The sequence below is a fragment of the Lotus japonicus genome, chromosome 4 (assembly GCF_012489685.1).
Source record: "Lotus japonicus ecotype B-129 chromosome 4, LjGifu_v1.2".
NCBI lineage: Eukaryota > Viridiplantae > Streptophyta > Magnoliopsida > Fabales > Fabaceae > Lotus > Lotus japonicus.
This window is the reverse complement of record NC_080044.1, coordinates 45,395,530-45,408,647: the sequence shown is the minus strand read 5'-3', so window position 1 is coordinate 45,408,647 and position 13,118 is coordinate 45,395,530. Positions and strand designations below refer to the sequence as shown.

Here is a 13,118-nt window from a genome sequence, read left to right as displayed (position 1 = left end):
AATCTTAGTGTGAGCTAAGTCAGTGTATTGTTAGTCACTTGTAGGTTTCAAGTGCAGTTGTAACACATACCTGATTAGTGGATTGCCTTCATTCTAAGAAGGAAGAAATCACCTTAACGGGTGGACTGGAGTAGCTTGAGTGATTTATCAAGTGAACCAGGATAAAATCCTTGTGTGCTTTTCTATCTCTCATCTTTAGCACTTAGTTCTCGAAAAGATTTGTTAAAATCTTTAAGGTGGAAGTTTTATCTTGAAAACGTTATTCAAACCCCCCCCCCCCCTTTCTAACGTTTTTCATACCTTCAATTGGTATCAGAGCGCAAGTTCTGATTACCACACCTAACAGTGTTCAGTGATCCGGGCCGGTGTGAAAAACAATGGCTACCACCAGTGAAACACAGAAAGATGGATACAACGCAAAGCCTCCTATGTTCGACGGTCAAAGGTTCGAGTATTGGAAAGATAGACTCGAAAGTTTCTTTCTGGGTTTTGATGCAGATCTCTGGGATATTATTGTGGATGGCTATGAGCGTCCAGTCGATGCAGATGGCAAGAAGATTCCAAGGTCAGAGATGACTGCAGATCAAAAGAAGCTGTACTCACAACATCACAAAGCAAGAGCAATTCTTCTAAGTGTTATTTCTTATGAAGAGTACCAGTAGATTACAGATCGTGAGTTTGCAAAAGGCATTTTTGAATCTCTGAAGATGTCTCATGAAGGAAACAAGAAAGTTAAAGAATCAAAGGCATTGTCATTGATCCAAAAGTATGAATCCTTCATCATGGAGCCAAATGAGACCATTGAAGAAATGTTCTCCATATTTCAGTTGCTTGTAGCTGGAATACGACCTCTCAACAAGAGCTACACAACAAAAGATCATGTCATAAGGGTCATCAGGTGTCTTCCTGAAAGCTGGATGCCTTTAGTGACATCAATTGAGCTCACAAGAGATGTTGAGCATATGAGTTTAGAAGAACTCATTAGCATTCTGAAATGCCATGAGCTGAAGCGTTCTGAGATGCAAGATCTGAGGAAAAAGTCTATAGCCTTGAAATCCAAATCTGAAAAGGCTAAGGCTGAGAAGTCAAAGGCTCTCCAAGCTGAAGCAGAAGAATCTGAAGAAGCATCAGAAGATTCTGATGAAGATGAGCTGACTCTGATCTCCAAGAGACTCAACCGCATCTGGAAGCACAGGCAGAGCAAGTACAAAGGCTCTGGAAAGGCAAAAGGAAAGTCTGAATCCTCAGGCCAGAAGAAGTCATCAATTAAGGAAGTCACATGCTTTGAGTGCAAAGAATCAGGGCACTACAAAAGTGACTGTCCAAAGTTGAAGAAGGACAAGAAGCCAAAGAAGCACTTCAAGACAAAGAAGAGTCTGATGGTGACATTTGATGAATCAGAGTCAGAGGATGTTGACTCTGATGGTGAAGTCCAAGGACTCATGGCTATTGTCAAAGACAAAGGAGCAGAGTCAAAGGAAACTGTTGACTCTGACTCAGAATCAGAAGGAGATCCTAACTCAGACGATGAAAATGAGGTATTCGCTTCTTTCTCTACCTCTGAACTGAAACATGCCTTGTCTGATATCATGGATAAGTATAACTCTTTATTGTCTAAGCATAAGAAGCTGAAAAAGAACTTATCTGCTGTTTCCAAGACTCCTTCTGAACATGAGAAAATTATTTCTGATTTGAAAAATGATAATCATGCTTTGATTAATTCTAACTCTGTGCTTAAGAACCAGATCGCTAAGTTAGAAGAAATAGTTGCTTGTGATGCCTCTGATTGTAGAAATGAATCTAAGTATGAAAAGTCTTTTCAAAGATTCCTGGCTAAGAGCGTAGATAGAAGCTTAATGGCTTCAATGATCTATGGCGTAAGCAGAAACGGAATGCATGGCATTGGCTATTCTAAACCAATTAGAAATGAGCCCTCTGTGCCTAAAGCTAAATCCCTGTATGAATGCTTTGTTCCCTCTGGTACCATATTGCCTGATCCTTTACCTGCTAAAGTCGTTAAAACCCCTCTTAAAAAGGGATCTTTCTCCATGTCTAAATATCATGCAAAAATTCCTTTACATTATCATGTTGAGAAACCCAAGGTGACCAGAACCTCTGGGGTAACTAACAAGAGAGGACCCAGAAAATGGGTACCTAAGGATAAGATTATCTATGTTGTAGATATCCTTGATAGCTCCACTGAAACACCAGTCATGGTATCTGGACAGTGGATGCTCGCGTCACATGACGGGAGAAAGGCGTATGTTCCAAGAGCTAAAACTTAAGCCTGGAGGCGAAGTTGGCTTTGGAGGAAATGAAAAGGGTAAAATTGTTGGTACTGGTACTATTTGTGTAGATAGTAGCTCATGCATTGATAATGTGTTATTGGTAGACGGCTTAACTCATAACTTATTGTCTATAAGTCAATTAGCTGACAAGGGTTATGATGTTATCTTTAATCAAAAGTCCTGCCGGGCTGTAAGTTAGATCGATGGCTCTGTTCACTCAGGGTTATGATGTTATCTTCTAGAGCACTGTTTACGCGAAATTCAAAATCGTTAGAAGAATAAGAACCCCAGAGTATTTTTCCCATGACTAGTGTTTTGCTACGGAACTCTGGATTGTTCACACGATAGGTTTGGCCTCCCGAAAGTCCGTCGAAGCTAGGCTTTATCTTCTCGGGGACTTTAATTAAGACCCTAAGTGAAGCGTTTTTCTATTCAGAGCTTTAAACGAAGTTTCCATCCGTGATATCACAATTCTTTCAGCAATTGCGATCTTTATTCAGAAGGAAGTTTCTTCATCCGACGTCAATTGCAAAAAGTAGTTTTCCGGCGTATTTTGATCCTTATAGCGTTTGTATCGTTTTCTTCAATTCAGAGAACCTAATTTTGAGTGTTGGCATTCTGTCGCCATTAGAGAGAGAGAGGTCGTGGGTTGTAGAGAGAGAGAGGGAGAGGATTTCTTCGCGAGTTCTTGTCCGATCAACTCGATTTAAGTTTCTTTGGATCGACAGCGAGGTAATCTTTCTATTCCATACCTTTGTTTCTACTTTATGTTGCTTTAAACCATGCCTTTCTGTGCTCAAAGTTTTGAGCATTTTCCAAAAACATCTTTTTAATTCGATTTTTTCTTTCAAACCTCTTCTATGACTTTTCTACGTTCCATATTCACCGCCGGTGCGCTCGGGTTTTCTCTGAGTCGTCGTAGATCTGAAAAAATTGTGGAAATACCCATATTCACCAAAGTTCCGCTTTTTGAACAAAAAATTCACGACCTAACCTAGTGCCTATAGAATTAGTTTCTATAAACGCTATTCTCTTCGACCCTATCAAATTCTTTTTCCTAAATTCCAAGTTTGAGTTTTTGAGCCCAAAGTATTGGCCTAAATACCCTTATTTGCATTTCAATTCCTAAAAAAATTCCGAGCATTTTTTACCCTAGTTATACCCCTAGATTACCTAGGAATTAAATTAGATCGAAGAAAAAACGTCGAAACGCTAAAGGGGGGGGGGGGGGGGAGTGGCTGAGAGCATGTTTGGGTGTGGGGGGAGAATTTCTTTTTCGTGAAAACTTGTCATTTGTCCTAGATTATCATAGTCTAAGACTTCTAAAGTTTCTTCGAGCGTTAGTTGATATTGTTTTGATTGCTTTTGATTGAGTAATATTGTTTTTACTCAAACGTTTGAGTTTGGGAACTTCTGGAGCTGCTGAGGAGACACGTGAGGAGATTGATTATTGTGAAGCTAGACGAGTTGGAGGTGAGGGCAACTTACTCTACTAGATAATGACTTAGGCATCGATAACTTCGACTTGTTGATTTGACTGTTTTGCTTTATGTGCTAAGTGGCTAATTGTAGAATATGATGTTATATTTGAATATACGTTATTGGATTGTACTAACTGATTGTACAATTATTTATACGTATATTGTGGTATCACCGGAGTGTGGGTAACGAGAGTTTATGCCATGCTAGTGACTGAAATTTTAGGGAATGATTACTAGGTCGGACCAAGGTCTGAACCTTTGTTGTTTTAGGAGATCGAGACCTTCTCGGGGAATTATATGGGTTTAAGGGGAACCTTAGAACTTATAGAGTTAGAAATCGTTTTATAAAAGAAATACATAATACGCTAAACAACATTCGAACACTTTAAAGTATTGATAACTTAGTGAAGAAGACTTATAGCTTGAATAAGAATTTGGGAATATGAGAAGTTCCGATGATCCTAGTTTAGGGGAAACCCTGGGTGCTTTTGCACATCTGTCCAACCGACAGTTAATGTTTAGGATACCTAAGGGATAAGTCTGGGAAACCAATAAGTTTCTATGTACGATGTACTCTTTTTCTCTAAGAGCAGTCCGACCATCCGAGAGATGAGTATGATGACTCGAGTAGTCATCAAGGGTGTTTTCACTCTTCGTTATGGGAATTCGAGGTCGATAATTCGACAATTACCTTAGGGAACCTTAGAGACAATATTCTTAGCTAGGCAGTTACGTTTGTGAGGACGATACGGTGTTTGACTAACCATATTGCATCATTCATTTATGTTTGAGGATACACGACGGAATGTCGGACCTTGGTGGAGCCAGTAGGATCGAAAGATCGGGTTTCCACATAGATCACCAAGAGTGACTACATTTAGGTTATAAGCGACACCGAGTCTTATGGTTAACACAAAGGCCGATAAAAAGACTGACTCGAAAACACGTGCCCAGCCTGTCCGGGGCATAATTTTAGCATCACATTGCATTTCATACCATTCATTTGATGATTTGATGTTGACAAACATCGTTATGAGTTTGATGATGTGATGTTGATAAACATAGTTATGTGCTTTGCTAAATCGATGATTTATGAATGCTGATATAATAATTTGAGGATATGATAATATATGCCATGATAAGATTTATCGAACCTATATATACCTATCCCTATGCTTTACTTGTTCTCTGTATTATCTACCATATTCTGTGAGTTGACCCTCGCACCTTGCCTTGTTTGTATTGTTTGTGTTTGGGCGGTCGGCAAACTTCCAGATGTCGCTGGGGGAGTGGTTCACATTGGTTCGCCCTTCAGGGGGAATCAGATACGAGATGATTGATAGAGTTGACCCTGCCGCATGGGAGTTAGACCCCGCCAACCACCGCACGACTTATAGGGGAAGAGTGATGGAGGATATGATTGATGGACATGGAGATCTGACGGCTGGAGTTCTGCGGAAGTACATCGTTGCCTTTGACCTGCCACCGATGATTCGTTTCGGACCTGGTTGTGGATTGCAACCACCTACGCCATCGTCGTCGTTGTCGTCGTCATCTGATGAGGAGGATTCTTCCGAGATCGATGCTGTTGCTGAGACACCGTCTGGACCGACACCGCCTACTGTTGTGGACCCTACGGACGTTGCGTCTTCTTCGAGGCTCGTTGAGCCAAAGGAGGAGCATGTCGCCATGACTCTGACTCGTTTTAGAGCGTCTGCTTCCTCTTATGGATACTGCATGCAACCTTTGGTTCGCGTGGTTGAGGAGGAGATCGCTACCGACGTAGTCGACCTGGAGACCGATTTGACTAGGGTGACACATAAGACGGTGAGGTGGGAGGTTCTTGATTTGGATGTCGATGTGCTTACTGTGGACTCAGACACAAAGGATGACTACACAAGCGAGGAGGTGGAAGAGGGTTGGGAGACCCGCTTCTTTGCAAGACTTGGGCTTAGGGTGTCTATACAGTCGTAGCTCTGGTTCCTCAGTTGTACATTGTGGGACAGGGTAGGTACTCGACATTTTGCTTTTTGTGTGGTTCTCTGCATGAGAATCATAGGGAGTAGTCGGATGATAGGAGGTCTAAGGAAGCTGTTTTGGGCCGACTCTCCCATATTTGGTGGATTGTAATTACTACATTTACTTTGATCATTGTTGCGTACAGTTGCCTTCTGACATACTTTCTGTCACCTTCAGGTTCTGGTGACGTTTATGGTACAACATGAGTTGTATCTGCTTTATATATATATATATGTAGTTTACCGGGGTATGTCTGGAATTTTTATTTAAGTCCTCGTTGGACAAGTCTTGTCTTATTTAAAAAAAACCTGCATTTCCGCTGTTAGTTTTTAATTGGTTACTAAAGTGGCGTCCCGAAAGTCGGGGTGTTACAAATCTCTATAAGGTACTCCCTCCGGTCCTATTTATAAGCAACAAAAAAAGATTCACATAGTTTAAGAAATGTAGTTAAACTAGATAAAATGCATTAAATTTGTCTTAAATCAAAATAAACTTCTAAAATTACCCTTTGTTATTAGTGTTGGAAAGTGGGAAAGAGAGAGAATAGTTAATGAGACACATTTTACAGGTTAGAATTAATAAGGGCATAATTGGAAAAAATTAATTAATATAGCTCAAACTTTCATTTGGTTCTTATAAAAAGGACCAAAATTTTTCTTCTCTTTCATGCTTATAAATAGGACCGGAGAGAGTATAATTTATCTTTTTGATATAAAAAAAAATGCTTATGTGAAATTTCTTATTGATATAAGTATTTTTTAATCATGTTTCATGTTTGATATAAGTGTTAATTAAGCTATTATCTATTCATTAAAAAACTCAGAGCCTGAAATCGAACCCAATTGATACATGTATTTTTTACGATTGTTGAGGACCAACAACCAAAACCCTTTATCAACCTCGTACTTTCTTACACTAACCAAACTTCAAACACTCACCCAAAACCACCAAATCTATGTTCCCTTACATTCCTATCATCATGAAACACTCACCCAAAACAATGTCGTCGCTTCGAACAAGCTCATCGCCAGCTACGCTCGATCCGGCGACACGGATTCCGCTGTCCGCGTCTTTGAGAGCATGAAAGTGAAGTCCACTGTTACCTGGAACTCCATCCTCTCAGCCTTTGCAAAGAAACATGGCAACTTCGAGCAAGCCCGCCAACTGTTTGAGAAAATTCCTGAACCAAACACTGTTTCATATAACATTATGTTGGCTTGTCATTTGCACCATTTTGGCGTTGGTAGTGCACGGGCTTTCTTTGACCGCATGGAGGTTAAGGATACAGCGTCTTGGAACACGATGATCTCGGGTTATGCTCAGGTTGGATTGATGGGTGAGGCGAGCATGCTGTTTGCGGTGATGCCGGAGAAAAACTGTGTCTCGTGGAGTGCGATGGTATCTGGGTATGTTGCTTGTGGGGATTTAGATGCTGCTGTGGAGTGTTTCTATGCTGCTCCGGTGAGGAGCGTGATCACGTGGACTGCTATGATCACTGGCTACATGAAGTTTGGGAGGGTTGAATCAGCAGAAAGGTTGTTTCGAGAAATGTCATTGAAGACCCTCGTGACATGGAATGCTATGATTGCTGGGTATGTTGAGAATGGAAGAGCAGAGGATGGGTTGAAGCTTTTCAAGTCAATGTTGGAAAGTGGGGCTAAGCCTAATGCTTTGAGCTTGACTAGTGTCTTGTTGGGTTGTAGTAATTTATCAGCATTGCAACTGGGCAAACAAGTACATCAATTGGTCTGCAAATCTCCATTGAGTAGTGATACAACCGCCGGAACTTCTCTGATTAGCATGTATGCCAAGTGTGGGGACCTAAAGGAAGCCTGGGAATTATTTGTTCAGATTCCGAGGAAAGATATTGTGAGCTGGAACGCGATGATTTCTGGTTATGCTCAGCATGGAGCTGGTGAAAAGGCTCTTCATCTGTTTGATGAGATGAGACATGATGGCATGAAGCCAGATTGGATTACTTTCGTTGCAGTGTTATTAGCTTGTAACCATGCAGGGCTGGTAGATCTTGGGGTCCAGTATTTTAACATGATGGTAAGGGATTTTGGTATTAAAACTAAGCCAGAACACTATGCATGCATGGTTGATCTTCTTGGTCGAGCGGGTAGGTTACCAGAGGCTGTAGATTTGATAAAAAGCATGCCTTTTAAGCCCCATCCTGCGATCTTCGGCACACTTCTGGGTGCTTGTAGGATCCATAAAAACTTGGACCTTGCTGAGTTTGCTGCCAAGAATCTGCTTGAGCTTGATCCTTCTAGTGCAACTGGATATGTTCAATTGGCTAATGTTTATGCAGCACAAAACAGATGGGAGCATGTTGCTAGGATCAGAAGATCCATGAAAGAAAATAAAGTCGTGAAGGCACCAGGGTATAGTTGGATTGAAATAAGCAGTGAGGTGCATGAGTTTAGGTCAAGTGACAGATTACACCCTGAATTGGCATCTATACATGAAAAACTAAATGAATTGGAGAAGAAAATGAAGTTGGCAGGGTACGTGCCAGATCTTGAATTTGCTTTGCATGATGTGGGAGAGGAGCTGAAAGAACAGCTTCTTTTATGGCACAGTGAGAAACTGGCAATTGCATATGGCCTTTTGAAGGTACCATTAGGGCTTCCGATCCGGGTGTTTAAAAACTTGAGAGTTTGTGGTGATTGCCATACTGCAATCAAGTATATCTCAGCAATAGAAGGAAGAGAAATCATTGTTAGGGATACCACAAGGTTTCACCATTTCAAGGATGGGTTCTGCTCCTGCAGTGATTACTGGTAAACTTGATAGTCTGCACTGAACACAATGCTATTAAATTTATTCATGTAAACACAATGCGGTCATGCACTGATGCTCATCACCTTGAAGTCGATTTGGTATCAGTTATACACTAAAAGGAATACCATACCAGACATTTAGAAGAGTATGCTTAATTGCTCTAGCTCAGGAATATCAACTGCTATGTCCTTATACCCACACCTTACTTGCAGCCTTTTGGACAGTTTGTGAGGTTCGTACGCTCTCTGGGGAATCAGACAATGAGAAAGCAGTTGATTACTGTTTCTTGACACCCGATGCTTACCAAAATGTGGCCTCGAGAAAAGAAGATTGATATTTTAACTTCAAAATCAAAAGGCTTCATGGGTTGTAGTGGACTGGAAACTGACTCATTTATATCCATTCTGAGAATATCGATGGCTTACTGTGTCAAAAGTTGGAGATGCAGCACTCATCAGGAAAACAGAGACAACCTTTTCTTTGGACATAGGATTGTCGAATTGGGGGATTCTATACTATTGAATAGGGTAGTCCAACCCCAGATTGTTTGAATATAAAAATTATTTAATTTTGCAAAATCTTCACACATATATTTTACTTTGTAAAGCTATTTATTGATTAGAATAATATGGCAATGCAATGGTACTTTAGAATACTAGTGGTGCCTATTATGCTTCCAGAGAGAAAATCGGTAACTTGAGATACTCTGGACATTCTTTATAGGACCAAATAGGCGCTCACTCAACAAAACAAAAGAGACTATGTAACTTATTTAAAGAACTTACAAGAGTCAATGCACTTGAACTATATGTTCGACACCTACAGAGACAAATGAACTAATTCGCAAATTGCACAAGGTAAAGAAGAAAGAACAAGGCAAATACTGCTATTCACCAACATTCTTAATTTTTGTACAAATATTTTTTTGTTAAAATCAAATACATAAAAAAGAATGGAAGTTTTAACAATGAGCTGAACGATATAAGGAGCAAATCATGACGAACAATCTTCATACGAAAGCATAATGTGAAAAACTAGTTTTACATGCCCACTGAGACACATATAAACGTCTACGACCACAGATAAGTCATCTCTAAGACGAGCAGCAACCAGACTTTTGATTCACTGGCTGTCCTCGGATTTGGACTGTTGGAGGCCTTGCATTGTTCACTGGTTGGCTTGCCATTCTGTGAGAAAGAAACACAAGTAAAGATTCATTGAACTTCACAAACTTAGACAAAAATCTCAACAGTAGACAATTAATTAGTCTAACAAATATAGGGATATTCAAGATACCGCACCTGTTTTTAATTTCAGCAGCCATGGCCATGAAAGCCTGCTCCACATTGGTGGCGTTCTTAGCACTAGTTTCCATGAAAGGAATTCCAATTTCATCTGCAAATGCCTGAAAAACAGCAAGCACAAACTTCAAAACATTAGACAAAAGAAAGGGATTCAATGGGTGTCCCATGGGACATTAATCAACAAATTAAGAATCACCTTTGCTGTCTCATAGGACACAACTTTATTTGCCGTGAGATCACACTTGTTTCCAACTAGAAGCTTGTTAACGTTTTCACTTGCATAACGGTCAATTTCATTCAGCCATTGCTTAACATTGTTGAAGCTCTCTTGGTCAGTGACATCATAAACAACCTACAAAAGTTCCAATAAGATTACACCTATGTATCAAAAAAATTCTGGGGAAGGACAAGTTTAGAAAGACTTACAATTATGCCATGAGCCCCACGGTAGTAGCTGCTTGTGATTGTCCGGAAACGTTCTTGACCAGCAGTGTCCCACTATACAGTAAAAAATGCACAAAAAACTTTCAACAATTACAAAACACAATAAAGCAATAATCCCAGATAATTGGGATGGAGTGTTCTAAAAAATTTAACTTCCTAATTTTTATGAGTAACCATAAGCCCTCAAATATTATTGTTTGAATGAACCAAGGACATACTTGACCGCAAACAACTTGGAATTAGCCACTTTGTAAATGAACAAAATGATAGTTACATTAAACATTAGAGAGAGAGAGAGAGAGAGGGAGAGAGAGAGAGAGAGAGAGAGAGAGATTCTTGGCTACATGGGAGATTAACTTCAAATTTATTTTTACACAACTAACTAAGACAATTTCAAAAGATGCAATTTAGATAATAGATTTAGAAAACAAGTTTTCTAGTAGTCAAGAAAACATTCCTATCAGAACACTCAAATAACAATAAAATGATCATAGGTAAGAAAATAATTCGACATATAATAAAATAATATTCCGATCAGAACATTCAAATAACATCAATATAATCTTGGACTTACAATTTGAAGTTTAATAGTCTTTCCATCCTGCTCAACAGTTCGGATTTTCTACAGAAGGGAGCATGGTAAATAATTAATCACATAGTGTTCAGGTTTTCCATATGCCAATAAGGTTAAATGGGGCACATTACTTACAAAGTCCACTCCAATGGTACTGATATAGCTGTCAAGGTATGAATCATCCTGTGTATCACAAAAGAATAAAATGTTAAGTGTAATCTCTATTTGTTAAGTATAACTCAAAAAAGAAAAAGAAAATTGTTCGGCCCTACAACCTCCACAAATGCATATACATGTATATAATTTACTGTATGATTCAACGCCTAAAAAATGAATTCCAAAGTTCTGATTAAACAAATCAATATATGTGATGTAAACCTTGCATTCTCTAGTTCTTCAGTAAATTTGGACCTTTATAATATAGGGAATGGTACAGCAGGTATTTTTGACTTCATTTTTCAAATTTGAAAAAAAGGGTGACCATGAAGCAGTGTTCCTAAAGAAGGAAGAAGAAAAATGATAGAGTCTCCAAACTTACAGCAAACCTCAGGAGAAGACATGACTTGCCTACACCAGAATCTCCAATCAGCAAAAGCTTGAACAAATAGTCGCTGAAAGAAACATAGGGACACTCCAATTAGGGAGATTTTAGTTAAACTAATAAGGAACTGCCAATTCTTTTTCTAAGAGAATGACCTAGGATACAGCAACATAATACAAGCACATGTGCCACCGCATACGGCAAAACATGATTGCCAAAAAGATAGCATTTAGGCAGCCATGTTATAGGACAGCACATAACCATGGAATAAGTCCGGCACCGACAACACATTCTTCATCATCAAACTTATCTTGAGATTTATGCAATACTTGTTATTGTGTACAAAAATCCACTTAGCTCTCCACAAAACTTTGTTTGTTTTTTTCCAATAAACTTTTATCCACTTAGCATTACCCCAGTAGATTACAGGAGATGCTTATCGATCTCAGCAAGAATCAATAGTTAAAAATTTTAAATTCATTTTTTAGGGAGGACCACTTGTTCCTCAAACATCACAGACTCACAGTGCATGTTTGCACAAAGGTTCACAATGGTAAGCGTGAATTTCAAAGAAGGCAAAAACAAACAGCACTGATATTCATAGATCTGTCCATACTCCATAGAACTTCAACAATCCCTTTGTTCACATCAGTAAATGAATCTAATCCCAGAAGAATAAAATAATAACAATCCGTAGTTAGAGATCAATATTACTACCTACACTCACCGAAAAACTATTAAAAAAACATATGGCACCTCCAATAAATATTTTAAGATAACCATTAATGTCAGTGTTTTTCCAAGGTATCAATCAATTTTAAGAAAATTCACAACATAATCATCACCGAGTCCTTAGAACTCGCGTATTCTAACTGATGAACAAGTTCAATTGGTGAAATTATATCATCGTTATCAAAAAAACTTGTCTGAAATTAAAATACAAGACTCTCCAAACCGGATCAGAGAATCAAAACCTTCCAAAATAGCCAAACCATAATTGAATCATCTGAAGAAACAGATCTAAATCAGTTAAGGAAATTTTCAGAAGCAGGAATCATCGCAATCACAAGCCAGTAAAACAAAACTGAATCAGCACAAGATTCACCACCACCGCACGATGAACACAGCAGATCTAAACAAGCTAACGGGAATTACCGGAACTTGCAGAAGTAAAACGGGAAGAGCGAGCGAGGAGGAGAATTGACACTTACTATTCAGGATTCATGGCGATGCAGGAGAACGAGGTTCGGCGGCGGAGGAGTCGCCGGAATCTGCGATCGTCGCCGGAGAAAGAGAAATTGATGAGGAGAAGAAATCGAGAGAATGTGTGAGAGAGTGGAGTTTTAAAATGACCCGCGGGTGTCGGAGCTATAAGGGATCGAAGGGGCGAGTGGGGTGACGTATATGAACCAGATCAACGCCTGCCACGTGTCCTGCACCGTGTTTTTCTATTTGATTTACTTTTCTAATTCATCATCATCTTCTTTCTTCTCAAATTTTTTTGGGTCAACCTTCTTCTCACTTCATAATAGCCATGTTGTTCGTATTGGTGTTTTTATTATAATAAAAAAAAAGAGTATTTTAAAAAAAAATCTTTATTTTCAATTTTCTCATTATAAACAAGTTAATTCAACTTCCTCCATCATACCGTAATCACCCAAATTATGCCCAAATATCTTT

At 39.2% G+C, this 13,118-nt stretch overlaps 2 protein-coding genes across 2 annotated transcripts; one reads left to right on the top strand and one right to left on the bottom strand.

The window, feature by feature from the left end:
• The first annotated feature begins 6,606 nt into the window (after window positions 1-6,606).
• On the top strand, window positions 6,607-9,230 carry LOC130710846 (pentatricopeptide repeat-containing protein At4g16835, mitochondrial). The gene has a single exon (XM_057560220.1). The coding sequence runs from the start codon at window positions 6,638-6,640 to the stop codon at window positions 8,576-8,578; it is 1,941 nt and encodes a 646-aa protein (XP_057416203.1). The 5' UTR covers window positions 6,607-6,637; the 3' UTR covers window positions 8,579-9,230.
• A 207-nt stretch (window positions 9,231-9,437) lies between these two features.
• Window positions 9,438-12,811, bottom strand: LOC130710847 (ras-related protein RABD2c). The gene is made up of 8 exons (XM_057560221.1): window positions 12,650-12,811; window positions 11,436-11,508; window positions 11,033-11,080; window positions 10,898-10,945; window positions 10,306-10,377; window positions 10,076-10,231; window positions 9,877-9,980; window positions 9,438-9,762 (listed from the first exon to the last, which is right to left on the bottom strand). Exons 1-8 carry the CDS (start codon window positions 12,661-12,663, stop codon window positions 9,669-9,671), a joined length of 609 nt encoding a protein of 202 aa, XP_057416204.1. The 5' UTR covers window positions 12,664-12,811; the 3' UTR covers window positions 9,438-9,668.
• Between the last annotated feature and the right edge of the window lie 307 nt (window positions 12,812-13,118).

What these genes read in the sequence shown, in the direction of transcription:
- LOC130710847 (XM_057560221.1), bottom strand. An exon ending in GTCTTCTCCTGAGGTTTGCT is followed by an intron (nt 11,081 to 11,435) that starts GTAAGTTTGGAG and finishes TGTGATACACAG; the next exon opens with GATGATTCATACCTTGACAG. An exon ending in GCTGCTGAAATTAAAAACAG is followed by an intron (nt 9,763 to 9,876) that starts GTGCGGTATCTT and finishes TCTTTCTCACAG; the next exon opens with AATGGCAAGCCAACCAGTGA.
- LOC130710846 (XM_057560220.1), top strand. Translation starts at nt 6,638, where the DNA reads ATGTATTTTTTACGATTGTTGAGGACCAACAACCAAAACCCTTTATCA.